This window comes from Alexandromys fortis, unplaced genomic scaffold (genome assembly GCF_014885135.2).
Source record: "Alexandromys fortis isolate MF-2015 unplaced genomic scaffold, M_Fortis_MF-2015_v1.1 scaffold_55, whole genome shotgun sequence".
In the NCBI taxonomy this organism is placed as follows: domain Eukaryota; kingdom Metazoa; phylum Chordata; class Mammalia; order Rodentia; family Cricetidae; genus Alexandromys; species Alexandromys fortis.
This window is the reverse complement of record NW_026067936.1, coordinates 8,810,124-8,828,405: the sequence shown is the minus strand read 5'-3', so window position 1 is coordinate 8,828,405 and position 18,282 is coordinate 8,810,124. Positions and strand designations below refer to the sequence as shown.

The 18,282-nt window shown below is 46.5% G+C and overlaps 1 protein-coding gene across 10 annotated transcripts in view; it reads left to right on the top strand.

Annotated features, from left to right (window-relative positions):
* Positions 1-18,282, top strand: part of Rbpms (RNA binding protein, mRNA processing factor) — a 138,534-nt gene that overhangs the window by 77,815 nt on the left and 42,437 nt on the right. For all 10 annotated transcript variants that reach the window (XR_007592578.1, XR_007592579.1, XR_007592576.1 and 7 more), the window contains one exon: positions 15,902-16,052. Coding sequence is in view for 6 of the 10 variants with exons in the window: in XM_050146707.1 (XP_050002664.1) it covers positions 15,902-16,052 (151 nt within the window). In the remaining 4 variants the exon portion in view is untranslated. The remainder of the gene's footprint in view (positions 1-15,901; positions 16,053-18,282) is intronic.

Here is an 18,282-nt window from a genome sequence, read left to right as displayed (position 1 = left end):
GCAACTGTCTTTCCTCGGTTACAGAGCTTATGTCATGTCAGTGCTGTTTTTCTTTTCTCCTCCCCCCGGTCCCCCAACCTCCTTCTCTGCCAGCCGCTAATAAAAGCTCAAACTTTCCAGAATGATCCTTAAAGCGTAGAAATGGCCCTCAGATAACCCAAGGAGCACTTAGATAAGACCGGGAGGCGAGCATGTTAAATGTGTCTTCTTGACCTGCCGCCCTTACAATGCTTTATTCTTCATAAGGTTTAAACAGTAGACACCAGGACGCTTACCCTTGGTGTTTATAATTGTGAGACTTCATGTTGTACCCTGGTAGCAGTACCCAAACCCCCACATTGTGAAGCTCCTTCACACGGCCCCGGGGCCATTGCCTTCTTCTGTCAGTGTATGTAGTATGATATAACATTGTATGTAGTAGATAATATGTAAAATCAGACCTCATCTTCTATAATCAGAAGACGAAGCATCCTTAAAACACTAGCCCCAGAACCAGTAATCTTCTTATCTTTACAAAAGTGACTGTGTCTCTAAAACACTTAGATAGTCGGGTGATGTGAAGTCAGTATTCCAAAACTCGTCCCCTGCCCCCCAGAGTGACTCCAGGCTTTTTCCTCAGCACAGCCATCTGACTGAGCACATGCGGCCTTTGGGAAAGGAAGTGGCTTCCGTTTGCCATCACTTGGGAAAGAATTTAGGTTTTTGTTTTTATGTTTTTCCAAGACAGGGTTTCTCTATAACAGCCCTAGTTGTCCTGGAACTCACTCTGTAGACCAGGCTGGCCTCATAGATCCCCCTCCCTCTGCCTCCCTAGAGTGCTGGGATTAAAGGTGTGCACCTTCACAGCCAGTTTGTTGATGTTTTGTTTGAGGATTTTAATTCTTTTTTAATTATGCACATTGATATTTTTGCCATGGGTACCAGGTCTCCTGAAACTGTTGTTGCAGACAGTTGTGAGCTGCCATGTGGATGTTGAGAATTGAACCCAGGTCCTCTGAGCAGGTCAGTGCTCTTAGCCCCTGAGCCATCCCTTTAGCCCTGAGGTTTTAACTTTTTAAGACACAGGGCCCAGTGGCACTTGGGAGGCAGAGGCAGGTGGCTCTCTGAGTTTGAGGCCAGCCTGGGATAAAATGAGACCCTATCACAATTTTTTTTTTTTTAAATGAGAGAGAGAATCACGCGTCAAGGTCAGAGCGTCATGTTCAGGAATCCCCTCTCTTTCTACCACGTGTGTTGTAGGCATGGAACTCAGATCCGCACAGGTAGTGGCAGGTGGCCTGGACCCACCGAGCCCGATAGTGACCGTTCAGCTAGTTTTTAAGGTGCAGTGCACAGTGAATTCACACATAAGTCCTCTTGGCTTTTTCTCAGCTATGCTGTGACCAGAGACATGCATTGTCTTGCCTGTTCTCACTCAGTAGTACAGACCAGCTAACAAGGGCAATGATTGAAGCGGGTGTTCATAGGTGAACATATAACGTTGGGACTGTTACATCCGTACACCGGCAGACCTTGTTTCTGCTCTTGTTTTTTTTTAATAATGTATATATTCTTTCACAATTTCATACATACGTATGTAATTGTGTGTGTGCACACACTTGGATTTTATACCACCACCTCCTGAGCCCCTTCTTTCCAACCCCTCCCACCTTCACTTCCTCAGGTTGTGTCCCATGGCATTTAATAAAGGTTCCTTGCGTGGACATGGAGGTCTATAAGTTACTTATTGTCTGTTATTCTGAATTTACTTTAAAATTTGTGTCTGCCTGTCTATGCCGTATGCATGCAGGTGACCATGTTACAGACTGTGAGCCACTCAGCTTTGGTGCTGGGAGAAAACTCGGGTCCTCTGGGTGTTCTCAGCCACCAAGGCGTCTCTACGCCCTCCTATTTTATCTTTCTTCACCCACTTTCTAATCTCGGAAGTTTTTACTGAGTCCCACATAGGCCTTGGTGAAGTACAGTAAGGTACTTAACCCTCCCTAAGAAAAAACAACTGATGTGGGAAGTCCTTCTCTATACGTGTTGCTTTTATTGGTTAATGAATAAAGAAGCTGCTTTGGCCTGTGATGGGGCAGAAGTAGAGCTAGGTGGGAAAACTAACTGAATGCTGGGAGAAAGAAGGCAGCGGAGTCAGGGAGAAGCCATGTAGCCACTGGAGGAGACAGATGTCAGAACTTTGCCTGGTAAGCCATAACCACATGGCGATACACAGATGAATAGAAATGGGTTAATTTAAGATATAAGAGCTAGCCAGCCATACACTTAGGTGATTGGCCAAGCAGTGATTTAAATAATATAGTTTCTGTGTAATTATTTTTGGGTTTGAGCGGCCCGGAACGAATGATCAGCCTCCGACAACAAACAACAAAAACTGAACTATGAAAATTCTGTGTGTTTCATTTTCTCTGGTGTCCAGTGTCTCTGGCTGACACCGAGCACATGAAGATCACTGATAGAGTTTGTTCTCTCTATCACCCCATGGTTGATGGTGACAACGACAATGATGGTGCCGGCGGTGGTTATGCTGGTGATGGTTACGGCGACGATGATATCAGCAGTGGCTTGGGTTTGAACCCAGGGCCCTGTGCTTGGCATATATTCTTGGTTTTGTTTAGTTTTCTTGCCTCTAACCCCCTATGTAATTTTGAATGGCTTTGAACTTCTGGTCCTTCTGCCACCTCAGGTAGTAGTCATATACCACCACACTTAGCTAATGGGGTGCTCGTGCTCAAATTTGGGGTATCCTGTGTGTTGTGCACGCACCCTGACAACTGAGCTGCATCCGTTTGGCCCAGTTGGAGCTTTTGCTTGTTTACCATTTGTTTGAATGAAAGGATTGGGAGTAGCCCTGACTTCATGACGGGGGGGGGGGGGGGGGGGGGTGCTTCTATGTGTATATCGTCCCAACAGTGCTCAGAGGCCCCTGTTTACCTCCAGAGGTCTTTGGAGTGCAAATGTTATTGTCAGAATTCCTAGGTAAAAGAGTACCATCTGCTCTCTGGCCCGTGTTCCTTTTCATATAATATCTATTTCAAAGCCACCCAGTAAAATTCTGCTTTAATGAGTAGCTGGCTGGGTGTATTTGGCTTGTAGACAGCCCCTTCCTGTCATTGTCAGGGTACAGGTCTTTCAATCATCCTTTTCAGGAGACTTGGAGAACATAGAGGCAAAAGTTCAAACACTCGTGGCCTCTCGACCTTTTGGAAAATAAACTCTGGTTGTGTTGACATGTTAAAGATGGAGTTTGTCGTGTCTTCAAAGGCCCTGTCATGACTTTACAGTCATCCTATACAAAGCAGATTCTCTTCAGGCGCAGTGATGTGCACAGGGAGGGGTTCCTGGCTCACAGAAAGTAAATGTGTTCTAGTGGAAATCAATTTAGCTCGTGTGGGACAGCCAAGCTGGATAGAGTCTGATAGCTCCTGGTGTCTGCCCTAGTCCTGCACCAGAGGATCCAGTCTCTGTGGTTTGCCCAGGCCCCCAGGAGCAGGTCAGACCATGGATCAGCAGACATGGGGCCTGCGAAGCAGAGTGGAGGTTAGCCATTCACGGAGGAAGAAAAGCCCTGTGGGCTAAAAGATTTCTCTCACAAAACTCTTGCGGACGGATAACTAGCAGCTCGGGTTGCACCGCTGCCTGGGGATGCCTCCTTTGCCTCCGTAAGCCATGCAAACACCTCTCCAAAAATGCCCAGAAGGTGGGGTGACAGAGGAAGGAAGCTTCCAGTTTGGAGGAATAGCATGTGCTTGTGAACACTGGGCCCCCAGGGATCTGTTCTTAGCTTACCCTGTGGACTAATCCAACCACCTACAGGGAAGTCGCCCTTTCTCTTCAAGGCAGACCCTGCGATGGTTCTCCTTCTCAGTGAGAGCAGCAGCGTAAAGGTAGCCTTTGGTCCCAGGCAACTAGTTCCCAAAACCTGTCCCTAAAGCCTGAAAGCTCGCTCTCAAGGAAGTTCCACAGAGCTGTGGCCTCTACCTGAGGTGTTTATAATTGCCACTGTCCTTAGCCACTGCCGAGGTGACGGTGTTCCTGGACCACGGGCTTTCTTGCCTGCTCCTGCCTAGCCGGTGGAAGGAAATTAAGCAAGCAAGCAAGACCACCTGGAGCAGTAATAAAGGGTTTCCCCACTGTAGTTCATAACCCGAGGCAGGTGGCTTAGTTGGGTGTGGGCGGGGTTAAAACGCCATTTCATCATATAAATGAGAGCAAAGCCTGATTTCATGGCCTTTAAGGAAGTTGCCTGGTCACTAGAAAGTGTCCTGTCCTCAGACTCCCGGACACAGTTGGTTAATGAAGGGTGAGCTACTTTAACAGTCAAGTTAATTGTGTCTTAGTACTCAGAAACCTTAGTTTGTCAGAGGTAAGAATTACACAATCTGGAAATAGTGGCCAAGCCTCTGGATCCATTCTAGCCTAGGCATGGACTAATACTCCTTGCTGTTACTTCAAAGCAATATAAAGTTTCATAGTTGATTTGTTTGTTTGTTTGTTTTGGTTTTTGGAGACAGGGTTTCTCTGTAGCTTTGGAGCCTGTTAAGATTTGCCTGTCTGTGCCTCCTGAGTGCAAATCTCATAGTTTTGAGTTTCATTCATGGACAAAAATGGAGGTAGATGGTACCTAGCACCCTGGTACTTCATTTAACAAGGAATAATTCCTATCCCTGTGTCTGCGACTCCATCAGGCACACAGCCACATGTCTGTAGACAGCCTTGGGGGAAGGGGTCTGTTTATTGAAGCATAGCAATGTCTTACTAATGGAGAGGTACATGTACTGTCGTGTGGGTCTAACTCAAGCTTGGACAGTGAGCCTTAAATTAGATTATTCTGAGCTGAAGCCAGGGCAAGCACTTCTCGAGGGTGGTTGGATCAGGGAAAAGGACAGGGTGTGATTGGTCGGCCATAGTCTTGAGTGGGCCATGGCCCAGCAGTCCTCCCTGTGGTATTAACAGTACTGAGGTTTCCGCCAGCAGCATCCTTATTTAGGAAGGTATGAGACACAGCCATCCGATGGCTGCGTTCCTTTGTTCATTCTTCTCTGGAACCCACGTGCACCCGGGTTTCAGCACAGTGGAGAGTGAACAACAGCCTCGATGATGAGCAGAACAATGTGGTCTTTATAAGACTAGAAGCCTGTCCCAGGCCAGAGAAGCAGAAAGTTGAGTTCTGGTGGCTTCTCAGCACTCACCTGGGGACAAGAGCGGATTGCTTAATGAGGGTGGCTCTTCCTTTCTCACGTGGCAAAGGCTCATGGCGTTTAAGATGAGCCTAACACAGCACCCTCCAGCTCCTACAGGGGATTGAACCCGTGACCACGTGAACGCTGTGCAGACACTGCCTTCTGAGTTCTACCCCTGGCCCTGCAGTGAGGTTTATGCTCTTTCCGGTAGGCTGGTATCATCCTTCCTTCCCCTCGCTTAATGCCAGGTGGCCAGCAGCCCCACACACCCTCACAGATCCAATTATCCCTAATTGGCTGGGAAGCAAGGCCAATGAGCAGTCCTGTCCACAGCTGAACACACTAGGTTCAGATGTCTCCAAAATTCCCAGCTCTGAAACTGAGTGAATTTCTTGCTTGATATAGATATTTGCCTAGTCTCCAGCGGCTTGCACTATTTCTTGAATTATTGCACGTATCACTGGGACACAATGGTGTTTATTAAATGGTAGAAGATTTGATTCCTCTCAGAAATAACAGCAATGCAAGATAGATTTTTTTGGTGTTGAATTTTTTTTTACCGTTTATTATTTTTTTAATTTCCTGGTTTTGTCAAGTCATCCCTTTATTTACATTTGCACCAAACTGCTGCTCTTCCTTTAACTATGGCCATTGTCTCTGACCGGCTCCTGCCCACTCTGAGGTTATTGATGACCTGGAGGGCTTTGTCTTTGCCTTGTCATTGGAATGAAAAGGCTGTTTTCACAGACCTCTAGGGAGAGCTTTGCTTAAAGGCTGTCTAGAATCTGGTTCTAATCCGTTTTATGATGCTGGCAGAAGTGAAAGCTGATAGCACTCCCGAAAACTCTAAATCTGTTTCGTGTTTCAGCCCCCCCTTAAGACCTCGGAGCGGCTGAAATGCGTGTATTTACCTGCTGGGCTGGGCTGGGCTGGAAATGGCCTGCCTTTCAACAGCATCAGAAAGCAGTTTTTATTCCTAACGTTTGCTTTTAATTTCACAGGTACTTTCATTTAATTTCCTTCTTTTCTGTTGGGAGCTTGTCCCCAGGATATTTCCTCCCTGTGACCAAAATGCTCTTGGAAAACAGTGGACTTACTCTTTCTATGAGAGGGATGCAAATCAGAACCATAACCGTGTGTCCGTTCACACTCTGTAGACTGTGAACATAGAGACAGGCAACAGGTAGTGTCTGTCCAGAGGAGTAGGAAAATTCGGATGCTTGGGCATCGGCGGGTGGAATTGAACCGGTCTGATAGTGTTAGAAAAGGTAACAGAGAATTACCTCATGATATAGTTCTGCTCAAAGTATGTGTTCATGCAGAAATCTGTTCCCCAGTATTGTAATGGGCTAATATGTAATACAGTAAAAAAGCTGACACAGGGCGGTGAGATAGCTCAGTGAGTTAAGGTCCCTGTGGCCATGCCTGGCAGCCTGAGTTTGATCCTCAGAACCCACACGGTGGTAGGTAGGACAGAAGTGTTTCTTACAAGTTGTCCTCTGACTTCCGTACAGGCACCAAGATGCGTGTCTGTGTGCACACAGAAATAATCTACTGCCATTAGCTGGGGGAAAGGCTGTTAAATACCGTGTGCTTATTTAATATATATACGGTAGAATATTAGTCAATAAAAACAGTCGTCAGTGGGATAACCTGTGCTATCTGGAATAATACACAAATAATGCTACATTTTATTTATTTGAATTATCTAAACTAGATAATCAAATTCATATAGATTGAAAGCATTATTATGAGTGTTTGTTGGGAAGAGTTGGAAGAGAAAAAGGAGAAAGAACGATTGCTAATGGGTACAGAATTTATTTTTTTAAATTTTTATTTATTATGTATATAACATTCTGCCTCCTTTTATGCCCACACACCAGAGGAGGGCACCAGATCTCATTATAGATGGTTGTGAGCCACCATGTGGGTGCTGGGAATTGAACTCAGGACCTCTGGAAGAGCAGCCAGTGCTCTTAACCTCTGAGCCATCTCTCCAGCCCCCGAATTTATTTTTGAGGTAGAAGAAAATCCTCAAATACATTTCTTGTGGTAGAAGAAATCTGTTTTACGACGGGTTTCACTGCATAGCTCACACTGCCCTTGAACTTGACCTCCTTTGGCCTCTCAAGTACCACTTCATCTAGCCAAAAGCAATATTTTGAACATAATATTGTATAATTAAACCCCTTCCAGCCTCTGACTATCTTGCCCGTGGCTTTCCCACATACTGTTGTGATTGGAAAACTTGAGTCTGAAGTATTTCAGAATGGGTAATACAAGTCATTCTCTTGACTGTTACTATCTGGTTCTGGTCAACTGTAGGGAAGAGAAGTGACTTTCTTATAGAAGGAGCAGGTTGCTGGGAAACCTGTCACTGTTCAGTAAATCCCAGCCAACTGATGATCTCACGGAATTTGAATCTAAAGACCTAGGAAAACCTCCCCAGGATCAGCACGGTTCACCACTCTGTTTACGGAGAGCTCGGTTAGTGCTTCCTCCCCCGGGTACTGTTTTCTGTTGCTACTGCTTACAGTAACCAACACTGTTGGTTCAACTCAATTGTTCAGTGCTTGGTATTTACTGATAATTGGGCAGGAAGTCACTTTCCTGACCCTTCCTCCAGGCTCACCACACTGCTTGATTTCTTAAGGCTTCCAGGAGAGTACTGCCTCTGTAAAGAGAAAGAAGGCATAGTTAGTAATGTCTCCCGTGTAGTCGGTGATAAGACAGGTGTGTGGGGGTTAGCACGTAGACCAGGTCGTGAAGAAGCTGCCTTGAGTGTTGGCTAGGAAACCAGACGATAATAGAAGGACTTGAGAATATGAGATTTTACAGCCAGAAACCATGAAGCTGTGCATCAGAAGGGACAGTAGACATTAGTCTAGAAAGGCCGTTGATTGGCTCAGAAACAAGCCTGGCTTTGGCTAGGGGACCTTTTCCTCGGGTTTCTTATTGTTTTCTGGGATCTGTGCTGGCTGTTCTATTGATGTTACCCTAAAAAAAAAAAAAAAAAAAAATCTGCTTTAATCTTAAGTGTGTGCGTGTGTGTCTGTCTGTGTGTACACGTGAGTAGTGCCCACGGAGGCCAGAGGGTTGGATCTCTTGGAACTGGAATTACGGAGGTGATGCTGACATCAAACTCGGGTCCTCTGGAAGCGGTACCTACTCTTAGCTGAGCCATCTCTCCAGCCTTGAGTTAGAGGTCCTTAAGGCTGAGGAAGAGCCAAGAAGATTACTGTAAAAGGAACGATTTTCCTACATTCTGGTTCTCTTTGTGATTTCTAGTACAAATTACCCTGTATTTAAAAGTAAGAATGGATTGGTTCATTAAACAAGAGTTGTTTCTTGTTTCTTTCCCCCTTCGGCACACACACCTGGTTGGGCTGCTTCTGGACCCCCTATTCCTTAAAGCTGAAGAGGATTTCCCTTAGGCGTTGAGTGTAGAGAAGGACAAGACTCAGCCAGGAAAGTCTGAGCAAGATGAACCCGGGGCATGCTCTCTAGTGTGATTATTGTTTGATGTACATGTGTCTCAGAGATGTGTGATCACTGGGCCACGAGAAAGCAAGTGAGCATTCCAACAGGAAGTAGCCATCATCCTTAACCGGAAGAAGCAAGAGGCTTAGAGCAAGCAGGGAGGGTGAGGGTGGTATGCTGCTCACCAGTAGAAGGCAGTTTCGTAGGATTGCTCAGCCGAACACACAGGAATTGATGGGTTGGGGCGTGGTAGCACCCCATAATCCATCTATCCAGGTACTTGGGAAGGGGAGACATAGAGGACTGGGAGTTCAAGCCAGCCTGGGATACATAAGACCCTTCCTATCCGTAAATTCATTAGAATTTGGGGCTGGGGGTTAAAGCTTACTAGGGAATAGTGATGCCCTTTTGTGAGTTTTTAATCTTGCTAAAAAGTGGTTTAAAAAGGATGCTCAAGGACCATCTTACTAGAATAACAGGGCCAACAGATCGTAATTCCTGGCAACAGCCAGAAAGAGGGAGTTAGAGAAGAGGAAGAAAGCCCCGTCTCTGACTCAGAGCACAAGAAAGCTGAGGAGGTCCACCAGCAGCTGTATGGAGGTGGCAGGGGTCTTCAGAAGAGAGACCGACCCTAGAGTGTCTGGGCAGCTTGCTTAGGATTTTGGCTGGTGGCCAAGGAGATAAAAAGGCAGACGAACTACCAGATTTAGTTAGCAGTGAGGCGTGTGAGTACATTAAAAAGATACCAAGAACTCAGCATACAGTTTCCTGTCGCTCGATTGACAGGCCTACTTAACTAACTTAAACTAACTCCTAAGGGAAAGCACTAACGCGCCTACGTCACAGTCTTCGACAGCGAAGAATGTCATGCCTCCTCCCAGAGCTCCTGACGCAGTGTAAATAGTAGCTGTGTTGTATGTTCAGGGATAGTGACAGGAAAGGAACTCACGGCAGCAGCCATGTGCCCTTTATTTTATTGTTTTAATATTCTTTTCTTTGATTTTTAAAGGTAGGGATTCACTGTGTAGGTCCTGCTCGTCTGGAGTTCAATGTGTAAACTTAGCTGGCCTCAGAATGAGAGAGATCCTCCTGCTTCAGCCTCCCTCCCAAGCACTGACAAAAGGCATGCACTACCATGCACAGCCGATTTATTTATTCCTAGTTTATGTGTATGAGTGTTCCGTGCATGTGAGTGCAGACCTAGAGGCCAGCAGAAGGTGTCAGGATGTTAGGATACCCTGGAGCTGGAGTTACAGCCGAGAGAGCCTCCATGCTCAGCCTCAGTTGCTATCCACAGTGGCCTGGGCTTTCCTACATCAGTCATCAATCGAGATAATCTTTCACAGACGTGGCCACAGGTCAGCCTGATTTGAGCAGTTCCCCACTCCAGTGTCTGTCTTCACACCTGGCTCTAAGTCATGTCAAGTTGACAGTAAAACTTAGCGTGCCACACACTGCTGTTCTGGAGATTTTTAGTCTTTTTTTTTTTTTTTGGATGATAGATACTCTCAGTCTGCCAGTAGTTGAATCCATGAGTGGGAAAGCCTCCGAGACAAGGTTTGGGTAGAATGAGGCTGTCAGTCATAAAGCAATGAATTATAATCACACAATACAAACCTGTACGTCAGCACTGATGTGAATGCTCATAAAGGGTCTGACTGAAAGGTCTTCCTGGGAATAGGAAGTACCGTGTGGAAAGGGAATGAGCCATGCCTGGTGGTAGTGCGCTCCTTTAGTCCCAGCACTCAGGAAACAAAGGGATCTCCGGAGTTTGGACCAGCCTAGTCTGTGTAGTGAGTTCCAGGACAGCCAGGGAGAGCTGCCTCATGAGATAAATACACTACAAGAAGGGAATGATTACTTTACCACGGCACCATTCGTGCCAGTGAGAGGCGGAAGTGAGTCTTCCACTGGTGGTGGTCTTCGTGAGAAGTGGGGTGTTTCTAAAGCCTGAGACGACCATTCTGGTAAGGCGTTTCATTGTTAGACGAGCTAGCCAGAACTGGTGGCCTGTCAGTGGCCTAGAATCCTAGTGCCGTGTAGCCTGAGGTAGGGCCTCTCTGAGTTTGGGTTACAATGATACGCTATCCCTAACCAAACACAAAAACAAAATTTTAGTGACCCCCACACTAGAGAAAATGTGGCAAGTGATCAAAGCTCCTGTCACTAATGGGGGTCCAAAATGACATCGTGTGCCTACTGAAATAACGCTGACTGTAAATCAGAAGCCGTGCGTGTACACACGTGTGTGTGTGCACGCACGCGCACACATACTTCAATGAGAAACAGTTTATAAAACAAGTTGGTATTAAATGTCAAGGCGACGGAGCAGGTGACAGGTAGATGCCCTGTATGATTCTTGGAGAGGTCCTGGGTCAGGAAACACAGAATGGCCCTTATTTTTAGGAAGTCAAGCTGCAGTAAAGTTAAGTCATAAGACTTAAATAGTGGTAAAAGCTATGGAAAGAGGCAGAAGAGGAGCAGAAAGATAAAGTACGTTTGGGCATATGTCAGCATCTCAGGGACTTGTGTGTGGTAACAGGAATTTCTCGTGCTACGTCCCCATTCTCTAAATTGGGAGTAATTTCTCAGAAACTTTTAAAAGATAGGCAGGCCATGACACGTGACAGCCAGTGAACAAAGTTGTGGGGTTGATTTGATTCCCCTTTTCACAGCGGTTCCAGAGATGTGACCTTAGGTCACCACATGGCAAACACCTTTATCTGCTTTATCCATCTCACTGGCCCAGCATAATTTTTTAAGGTAAACAGAAAATGCCAGCTGAGTGTTGTATGCCCTGCTCTGGGCAATGTAGCCCTTCATAAGGAGCGCACATGCGTGTGCGCACGCGCACACACACACACACCCCAGGCAGGATTTCTCTGTGTGGCCTTGGCTGTCCTAGAATTCCCTCTGTAGACCAGGCTGGCCTCCAACTCAAGTCTGTCTGCCTCCCAAGTACTGGGACTAAAGGTGTGCGCCACCCCCGCCCTGTAAGGAGGAACCCTTCAAATGCCAGCTTCAGACGTGCTCTTTTTTAAAAAAGGATTTGTTTTATTTATTTTGTTCTTGCCACTGCATGTACGTCCGTGGAGGTTGGAGGACAGCTCATGGAAGTAGAGGAGAAAACCTCTCTCCGCCATGAGTGTTTGGGACCCGACTCAGGTTGGCAGAATTTGCGGCCAGCAGTCTGACTGATCATGTGATTCATGACCATCACTCCAGCCTCATCTTTCTCTCTTCTGGAAATGACTATGTTGGGTTTTGTCAATTATTAATAGCTTTAAATTCAAGTATGTAAGGATTCAAATAACCCGGTCTGTGCTTGTCTCTCTCACCCTTTTCTTAACAACAGGAGCTTAATATAACCAACCCACAGGCGTCTGTATGTGTGCCACGACTGCCTCCTTTAAAGGTTTCTCCCCTCCCTCTCTCCCCCCTCCCCTCCCTCCCTCCCCCCTCCCCTCCCTCTCTCCCCCCTCCCCTCCCTCTCACTCTGTAAATGATTCTACTACCCCTAAACTCCCTGCTGAGAACCGATAGGCATGCTCACTGTGCAGCTTGCGCAGACTGTTAGACACAGGTCTCTGTTTAAAAACTGCACTGGTTAACCCCTCTCCCAGGCATTCGCATGCTACAAAGAACCCCAAATGGACAGCTGCTCTCCACGAGAGGCAAGGGGACTGCTGGCCACCTTCGTTTTTGTGTCTTCAGGGTTTCAATCCCAAGAGAGAAAGATGGTTCGGTCACTTGGGGAAGCATCTATCTCTTAAGTGATCAGCTGTGGTCAGAGAAGCAAGGGCACAGTGCACAGACATTGGTCCCCCAGTGCCTGGTCTAGAGAAGGACCAGTTGGGCTGCTTTCTCAACCAGCTGCCCTGATGACTTCCTGTCTGGACTCTGAGATCCTGTTGTGGATTCTCAAGGAGCTCATCTTTTTCTTTCTTTCTTTTTTTTTTTTTCCTTCTTTTTGGTTTTTCGAGACAGGGTTTCTCTGTGGCTTTGGAGCCTGTGCTGGCACTAGCTCTGTAGACCAGGCTGGTCTCGAACTCACAGAGATCCGCCTGCCTCTGCCTCCCGGGTGCTGTGATTAAAGGCGTGCGCCACCATCACCCTGCGGAGCTCATCTTTCTTACAGTAAAAAGACCTCTGGCCGCTATGAGTCATGTGATCACTGCATAGGTGGCCACAACATTACTCAACAGTCTTGGATACGTCAGTTTCCAGTCCTGTGTCAGAAATGCTGCATCCAAAAACACAGTGGCCCAGCACTGCAAACAAAGCAAGCTCCCCACTCCCCACTTGGTCTTGACAGCACTACTGTGTGGGGACCCCAGCCCCACATGGACTGCAGAGCCCCCCACTCCCTGTGCCATCTGTGGTTCACTGCTACCTGGTGACCTTTGGCCCTTTGCTCTTTCACCATACTTAGCCCTCGCGTTCTCTGACGCACAGTAGACTGCCAAGGATCCACCGTTGTCTGTGGCGTTGTCTCTTTGCACACAGGCTGCCCTGTTGAGCCTCCAGGTCGTACCTAATCTGGATTGCTGGAGACTGGCCTGCGCAGCCCTGTAGCAGCTGGAATGAGTGGTTTGTAAAGAACAGTTTCTGTCGCCAGAGAGGGATCTTACTAGGTTTTAATTAAAAGCACAAGGTATTTCCTCCCATGGCATGTTCTCTCTCTCCTTTCTTTCCTTCCCTTTCCCTTGCTTGTTCTCCCTCCCCCAGCTCATCATCCTGTACCATTTAAAATGTTTGGGACTTGGCTAATCCCTATGGATAGAAACCTAGTGGGGCAGGATATTGATTACCAAATATGGTATTGCTGCTAAAGATGCTGGCGGAATGCGACTTGTATTCTGAGCCTCTGGCCTCCCAATAAGCTGCCAAACAAATTAGGTCATTTTAACTTCTGAGCTTTTCTGTTTTGTTTTGTTTTTGTTAATAAGATGCTGGAACTTTGATTTGGAACATGATGTTGATGTTATTTTAACTCAGACAAGAGAAAGGGTATGAGAAGGGGGCAGGGAGGAGGGGGACTCGCTCCAGTATGTTTTAGATTGGCTGTACAAGGGGTGAGCACAGTGATGGCTTTGGTGGATTCTAGACTCCAGGAAGTGAGCCCTGTGGTCTAGGGCTAAATGCTCCAGGGGCTACTGACAGGACCTGGGACGCTTTTCTTACTAGGTCTCAGGTTGCTGCAGGCTCAGGCTTAAAAAAGATGCTACCGAAGAAAGTTGGTGGGGAGTGGTGTTTGCAAGAGCTCTTGAAGTGTCTGCTGCGACTGTTGCATGTCTGCCATGCTTTGGTGCGGATGTGCAGGGCTTTCCAGGGGAACACAGTTGCCTCTCTGCAAAGACACTTCTTTAGTCCGTATCTGGGAATATGGAATTCGATGTGAGGGTAATTCTACCATTTGTTTTCCTTAAAGATAGGGTTTGTCTCACTCTGTAGCCCAGGCTATCCTTGAAAGGCCCATAATCCTTTAGCCTCAGCTTCTTCCCAAGTGCTGAAATTATTGATGTGAACCAGTGCTTATAGGTTTGACAGAGGATAAAGTGTGTCTCGATGTCCGTTAGAGGAACAGAAGCAAATGCTGCTTAAGACTGTTTCCTCGTGTGTGCTCTGGTAATACAATACAGAGGTTTACCGATTAAGGATCCCAACGTTAGCTTTGGTCCGTGTTTCTGTTTTATTTCACAGAACTTCTCTTTTTGACTCTGGTTGGTTCGACTTGGTTATATAAATGCAATGCTCCCCACCCCTTGCTGTGTTTTTTAAGCCTTAATGGTTTTCTTCCCCCATAATAATCAAGTCAGGAATAAGTTCTTCACACTCACGACAGTCTCTGGATTGAGACGCTGTTGTTTGACCGCAGCTGACCACTCCCTGTTGCTGTTATTATCAGGTTTTTCCTTATGTCTTTGGAACCGAACCTGTGAAGTTCAGAGTCGTTCATTCTGGTCTCCAGACATTCTGATGACTTGTGGAAACAACCCTAACTTTTCTTCCAGTGAGGGAAGGTGGAAAGAGGCGGGAGAGATGCTGTGCCTACAGTGCTCATGGAGTTCTCAAAAGAGAGGGTTCTTTTTTAAAGAAAGGGATATAGAGACCATCGGGCCCACATAAATGAAAAGCTCGTGTTCTTAGCACACCCCACTTTCAGGACTGAGACAAACGTGGAGTCCAATCCGGAGTGCCTTTTTGATGGTAATGTCTAGAATTCCTGGCATGGAATGGCTTTCATTAGGCTCCCAGCTCTGCTTGGTGATGGAGACATTCTTGAGGGAGAAAGTCCCAAAATCTACTTTATGTAAATCTCGTAGTTTAGGTTGCCTGGAATCTGTTTAGGTGGTTTTTGTTGGTTTTTGTTTTGTTTTGTTTTCCCAGGACAGGGTTTCCAGGTATAGCTCACTGGCCTTGAGCTCAGAGATTACCTGCCTTTGCCTGCCAAGTGTCCCTCCCTTCCAGGTTCGGAATTCAGGGGAGTGCCACCAGGCTCCAGCTGTTTTGGTTGTTTGGTTTTGTTTTGCTTTTTTAAAGGTCTAAGGGACTAAAAGCTACTTTTCTCTCAGGCCTGTGGAATCTTTTGTTTCCTTGTACCCTGTAAGCCAACCATAAAAGAAGTCAGGATCTCTCCACTTTGAGCCTAGCAAATTCATGCAATGACTGGAATTAAATTAAAATAGTTACATTTAAAATATTGCAGCTGTTTAATTTCTGTGTTCTGAGTATACAGGGACTTATATTACCTTTGTAAAACCAAATCAGAGACAGAGTTCTTTTTCTTTATTTATAGGTAGCCGACAGTAAAAGCCCTGAAGAATTTCATTGTTTATAATGCCATTCAGAGTGCGGCCTGCTCGGGATTTCAGGTGTCAAACCAGCGCAGCCCAGCATGTCTCTCTCTGGATCGGTCATGTTTTCCAGCCTCAGTAGCCGCCAGTCAAAGTTTTTAAGCTGTGTTATGAATTTGCTGGTCTGCATTTTAAAAGGCAGACTAGACAATGTTCTGGAAGAACAGGGATGCTTGCACATCCACCTAACTGAAGATTGTGGTGGCGCGAGCCGCATTTGCCTGGCCTTCTGGCCACGCTGTAGTGTAGGTTTTGCATGTTCTGTGTGAATACTGAGAACGAGAGCCCTTGCTTGAGCCTGTGACATCGGCCAAAGTTTACATGTGTGTTGATTTTGTCACCATTCTGGTTAACATCTTCCATTTGTTCTTTTTCCCAAAGGGCATCCGCTTCGATCCTGAAATCCCGCAAACACTACGACTAGAGTTTGCTAAGGCAAACACGAAGATGGCCAAGAACAAACTCGTAGGGACTCCGAACCCCAGTACTCCATTGCCCAACACTGTACCTCAGTTCATTGCCAGAGAGCCATGTAAGTTGACCTGCTTTTCATTTTGGAAACAACACCAGCAAAGAATTATTATGCGCTGCTTGTGAGACAAGACTTGTGGGATGCCAAGCTAGCTGCTTCTCGTTTTCCATTTTGGTGATGAAATAGCTCGTTCTTCCTCCCTAAATTCTGAGGGCGGCACTCTTGTTAGTGATTGGCCATCATTTGAAGAAGAAAAAAAAAAGGCTCAGCTTGATCAGAACTGCACTTCCAGACATGCCATTGGCCACCGCAAGTGTCTTCTTCCCTGCTCCCATCCTTGGGAAGAGCAGCTGGCTCTTGGTGTTCGCTTTACTCTGCTGAAGGACATTAGTTCTTTGGCTTCAGAAAAATATTAAAAGTAGAAGAAGCAGATGTTCGGGGGCAAGCTGTCATGTTTGGAGAACTGCGGGGGAGCAGATGCACAGGCTCACGGGGAATTTGTGGATGGGAGCACTCAGAGCTTAGCATTAAGAGACTGGTGAAGTTTTAGAGAAATTAGGTTTCCTGTCTTGAATTGTTTATGTAAGGACACTGGCTAATTGTTGAGCAAGATTTTTACCCCACATGAACGAACTTAACGCCCTTAGCTGTGCAGATCATGACTTGCACCTTGGAGTAAAAAACTCGAAAAGGCTGGCTTCACTTTCTTTCTTAAGCTCAGTCAGCCCCAGAAGTGAGGCATGAGGTGAACCTCAGTTTTTCCTTTCGTTACATGGTTATGTGTGAGTTAATATGGCAGGGTACTCGGAGAAGTCCAGGTTATGCACAGTTTTCTGGAACATTCTGTCTCATGGTTCTCGGTCTTTCCAAAGCACACAGTTCTGATCCTCCTGCCTGCTTCCCCGGCAGCGCCCTCCTCGGTGTAGTTAAAAGTCAGGTGGGCTCCCTGCTTGCCCGGTGTCGTGTGCACGTCAGATTCAGTCAGATCCTCCAGGAACCTAATTCTCTGGAGCCCAGCGGGCTCAAGAAAGCTGGGGCTGGCCATGGGAACCGTAGATAACAGTTCACCCCTGCCTCTGCCAAGAACAAAGGTTTTTTACAGAGCCAGAAAGGAAAGACTTAACAGGGAGAAAAATTATGTTGCTTTTTTATGTCCTAGGTTGAGGAAGGAAATCTAAATAGAACTCTGCACCTTCTTGGAATAGTTGCAGGACAAGGGAGGCTATAAGGACATCTCTCGCGTATTTCATCCTGACCCGTTTAGACCCGGTCTTTGTGACACACATACTTATTTAGTATTAAAGTAAGTGGATGAGTAAGTTGAAACTTTGGATTTTGCTCTCCGAATTCTGGAAACATTTCCATCCATCTTTGTGTCTGGACATATCCAAACCCTAGTGACAAACCAACCAAGCTCCAGCCTTCCCTCTCAATGCTGTCTGCTTTTCTTAGAACTCAAACCTGTAAACCAGGTAGCCAGGGACCAGGTAGACAGCCTGCTCACCGAGGTGGGCAGGACGCTGCAGAGGGGGGTGCACACTAGCCATCCCCAGGGCCCTGAAGTTACAGGAGCGCGTGTCAGCAGATCTTGGCTCTCGGGCCGCACTGCTCATTTCCTCTCCATTCCAATAGAACAGAGCTCTGCAGCCGTCAGATAGATAGATAGATAGATAGATAGATAGATAGATAGACAGACAGACAGACAGATGATAGATAGATAGATGATTGATAGATAGATAGATAGATAGACAGACAGACAGACAGACAGTCCCCACGGCTCCATCAGAACTCTGCAGCGGTCAGATAGATAGATAGATAGATAGATAGATAGATAGATAGATAGATAGATAGATAGTCAGTCAGTCCCCATGGCTCTATCAGAACTCTGCAGTGGTCAGATAGATAGATAGTCCCCACGGCTCCATCAGAACTCTGCAGTGGTCAGATAGATAGTCCCCACGGCTCCATCAGAACTGCTGGGACTGCTCCTGGCAAAACAAACTTGAAGCTGGATGTGGTAATCAAACCTGTAATTCCAGCACAGGGTCAGGGATGCGGGGGTGAGATGAGGCAGGAGAGTGGCCACAAGTTTGAGGCTAGCCTAAGCTACATAGGGGGTCTGCCCCCCCCAATAGCTCTGTCTTTTCAAATCAACCAAAGAACTATTTTTTAAAATATATTTTTGAAAAATCAGAGTAGCGTTTTCTTGAGAAAATTAAAGTTAGTTTGCTTTTTCTTTATATAGCTCCCTTTAACGACAGCGACCCTGACAAACAGCCCTTCGCAGCAA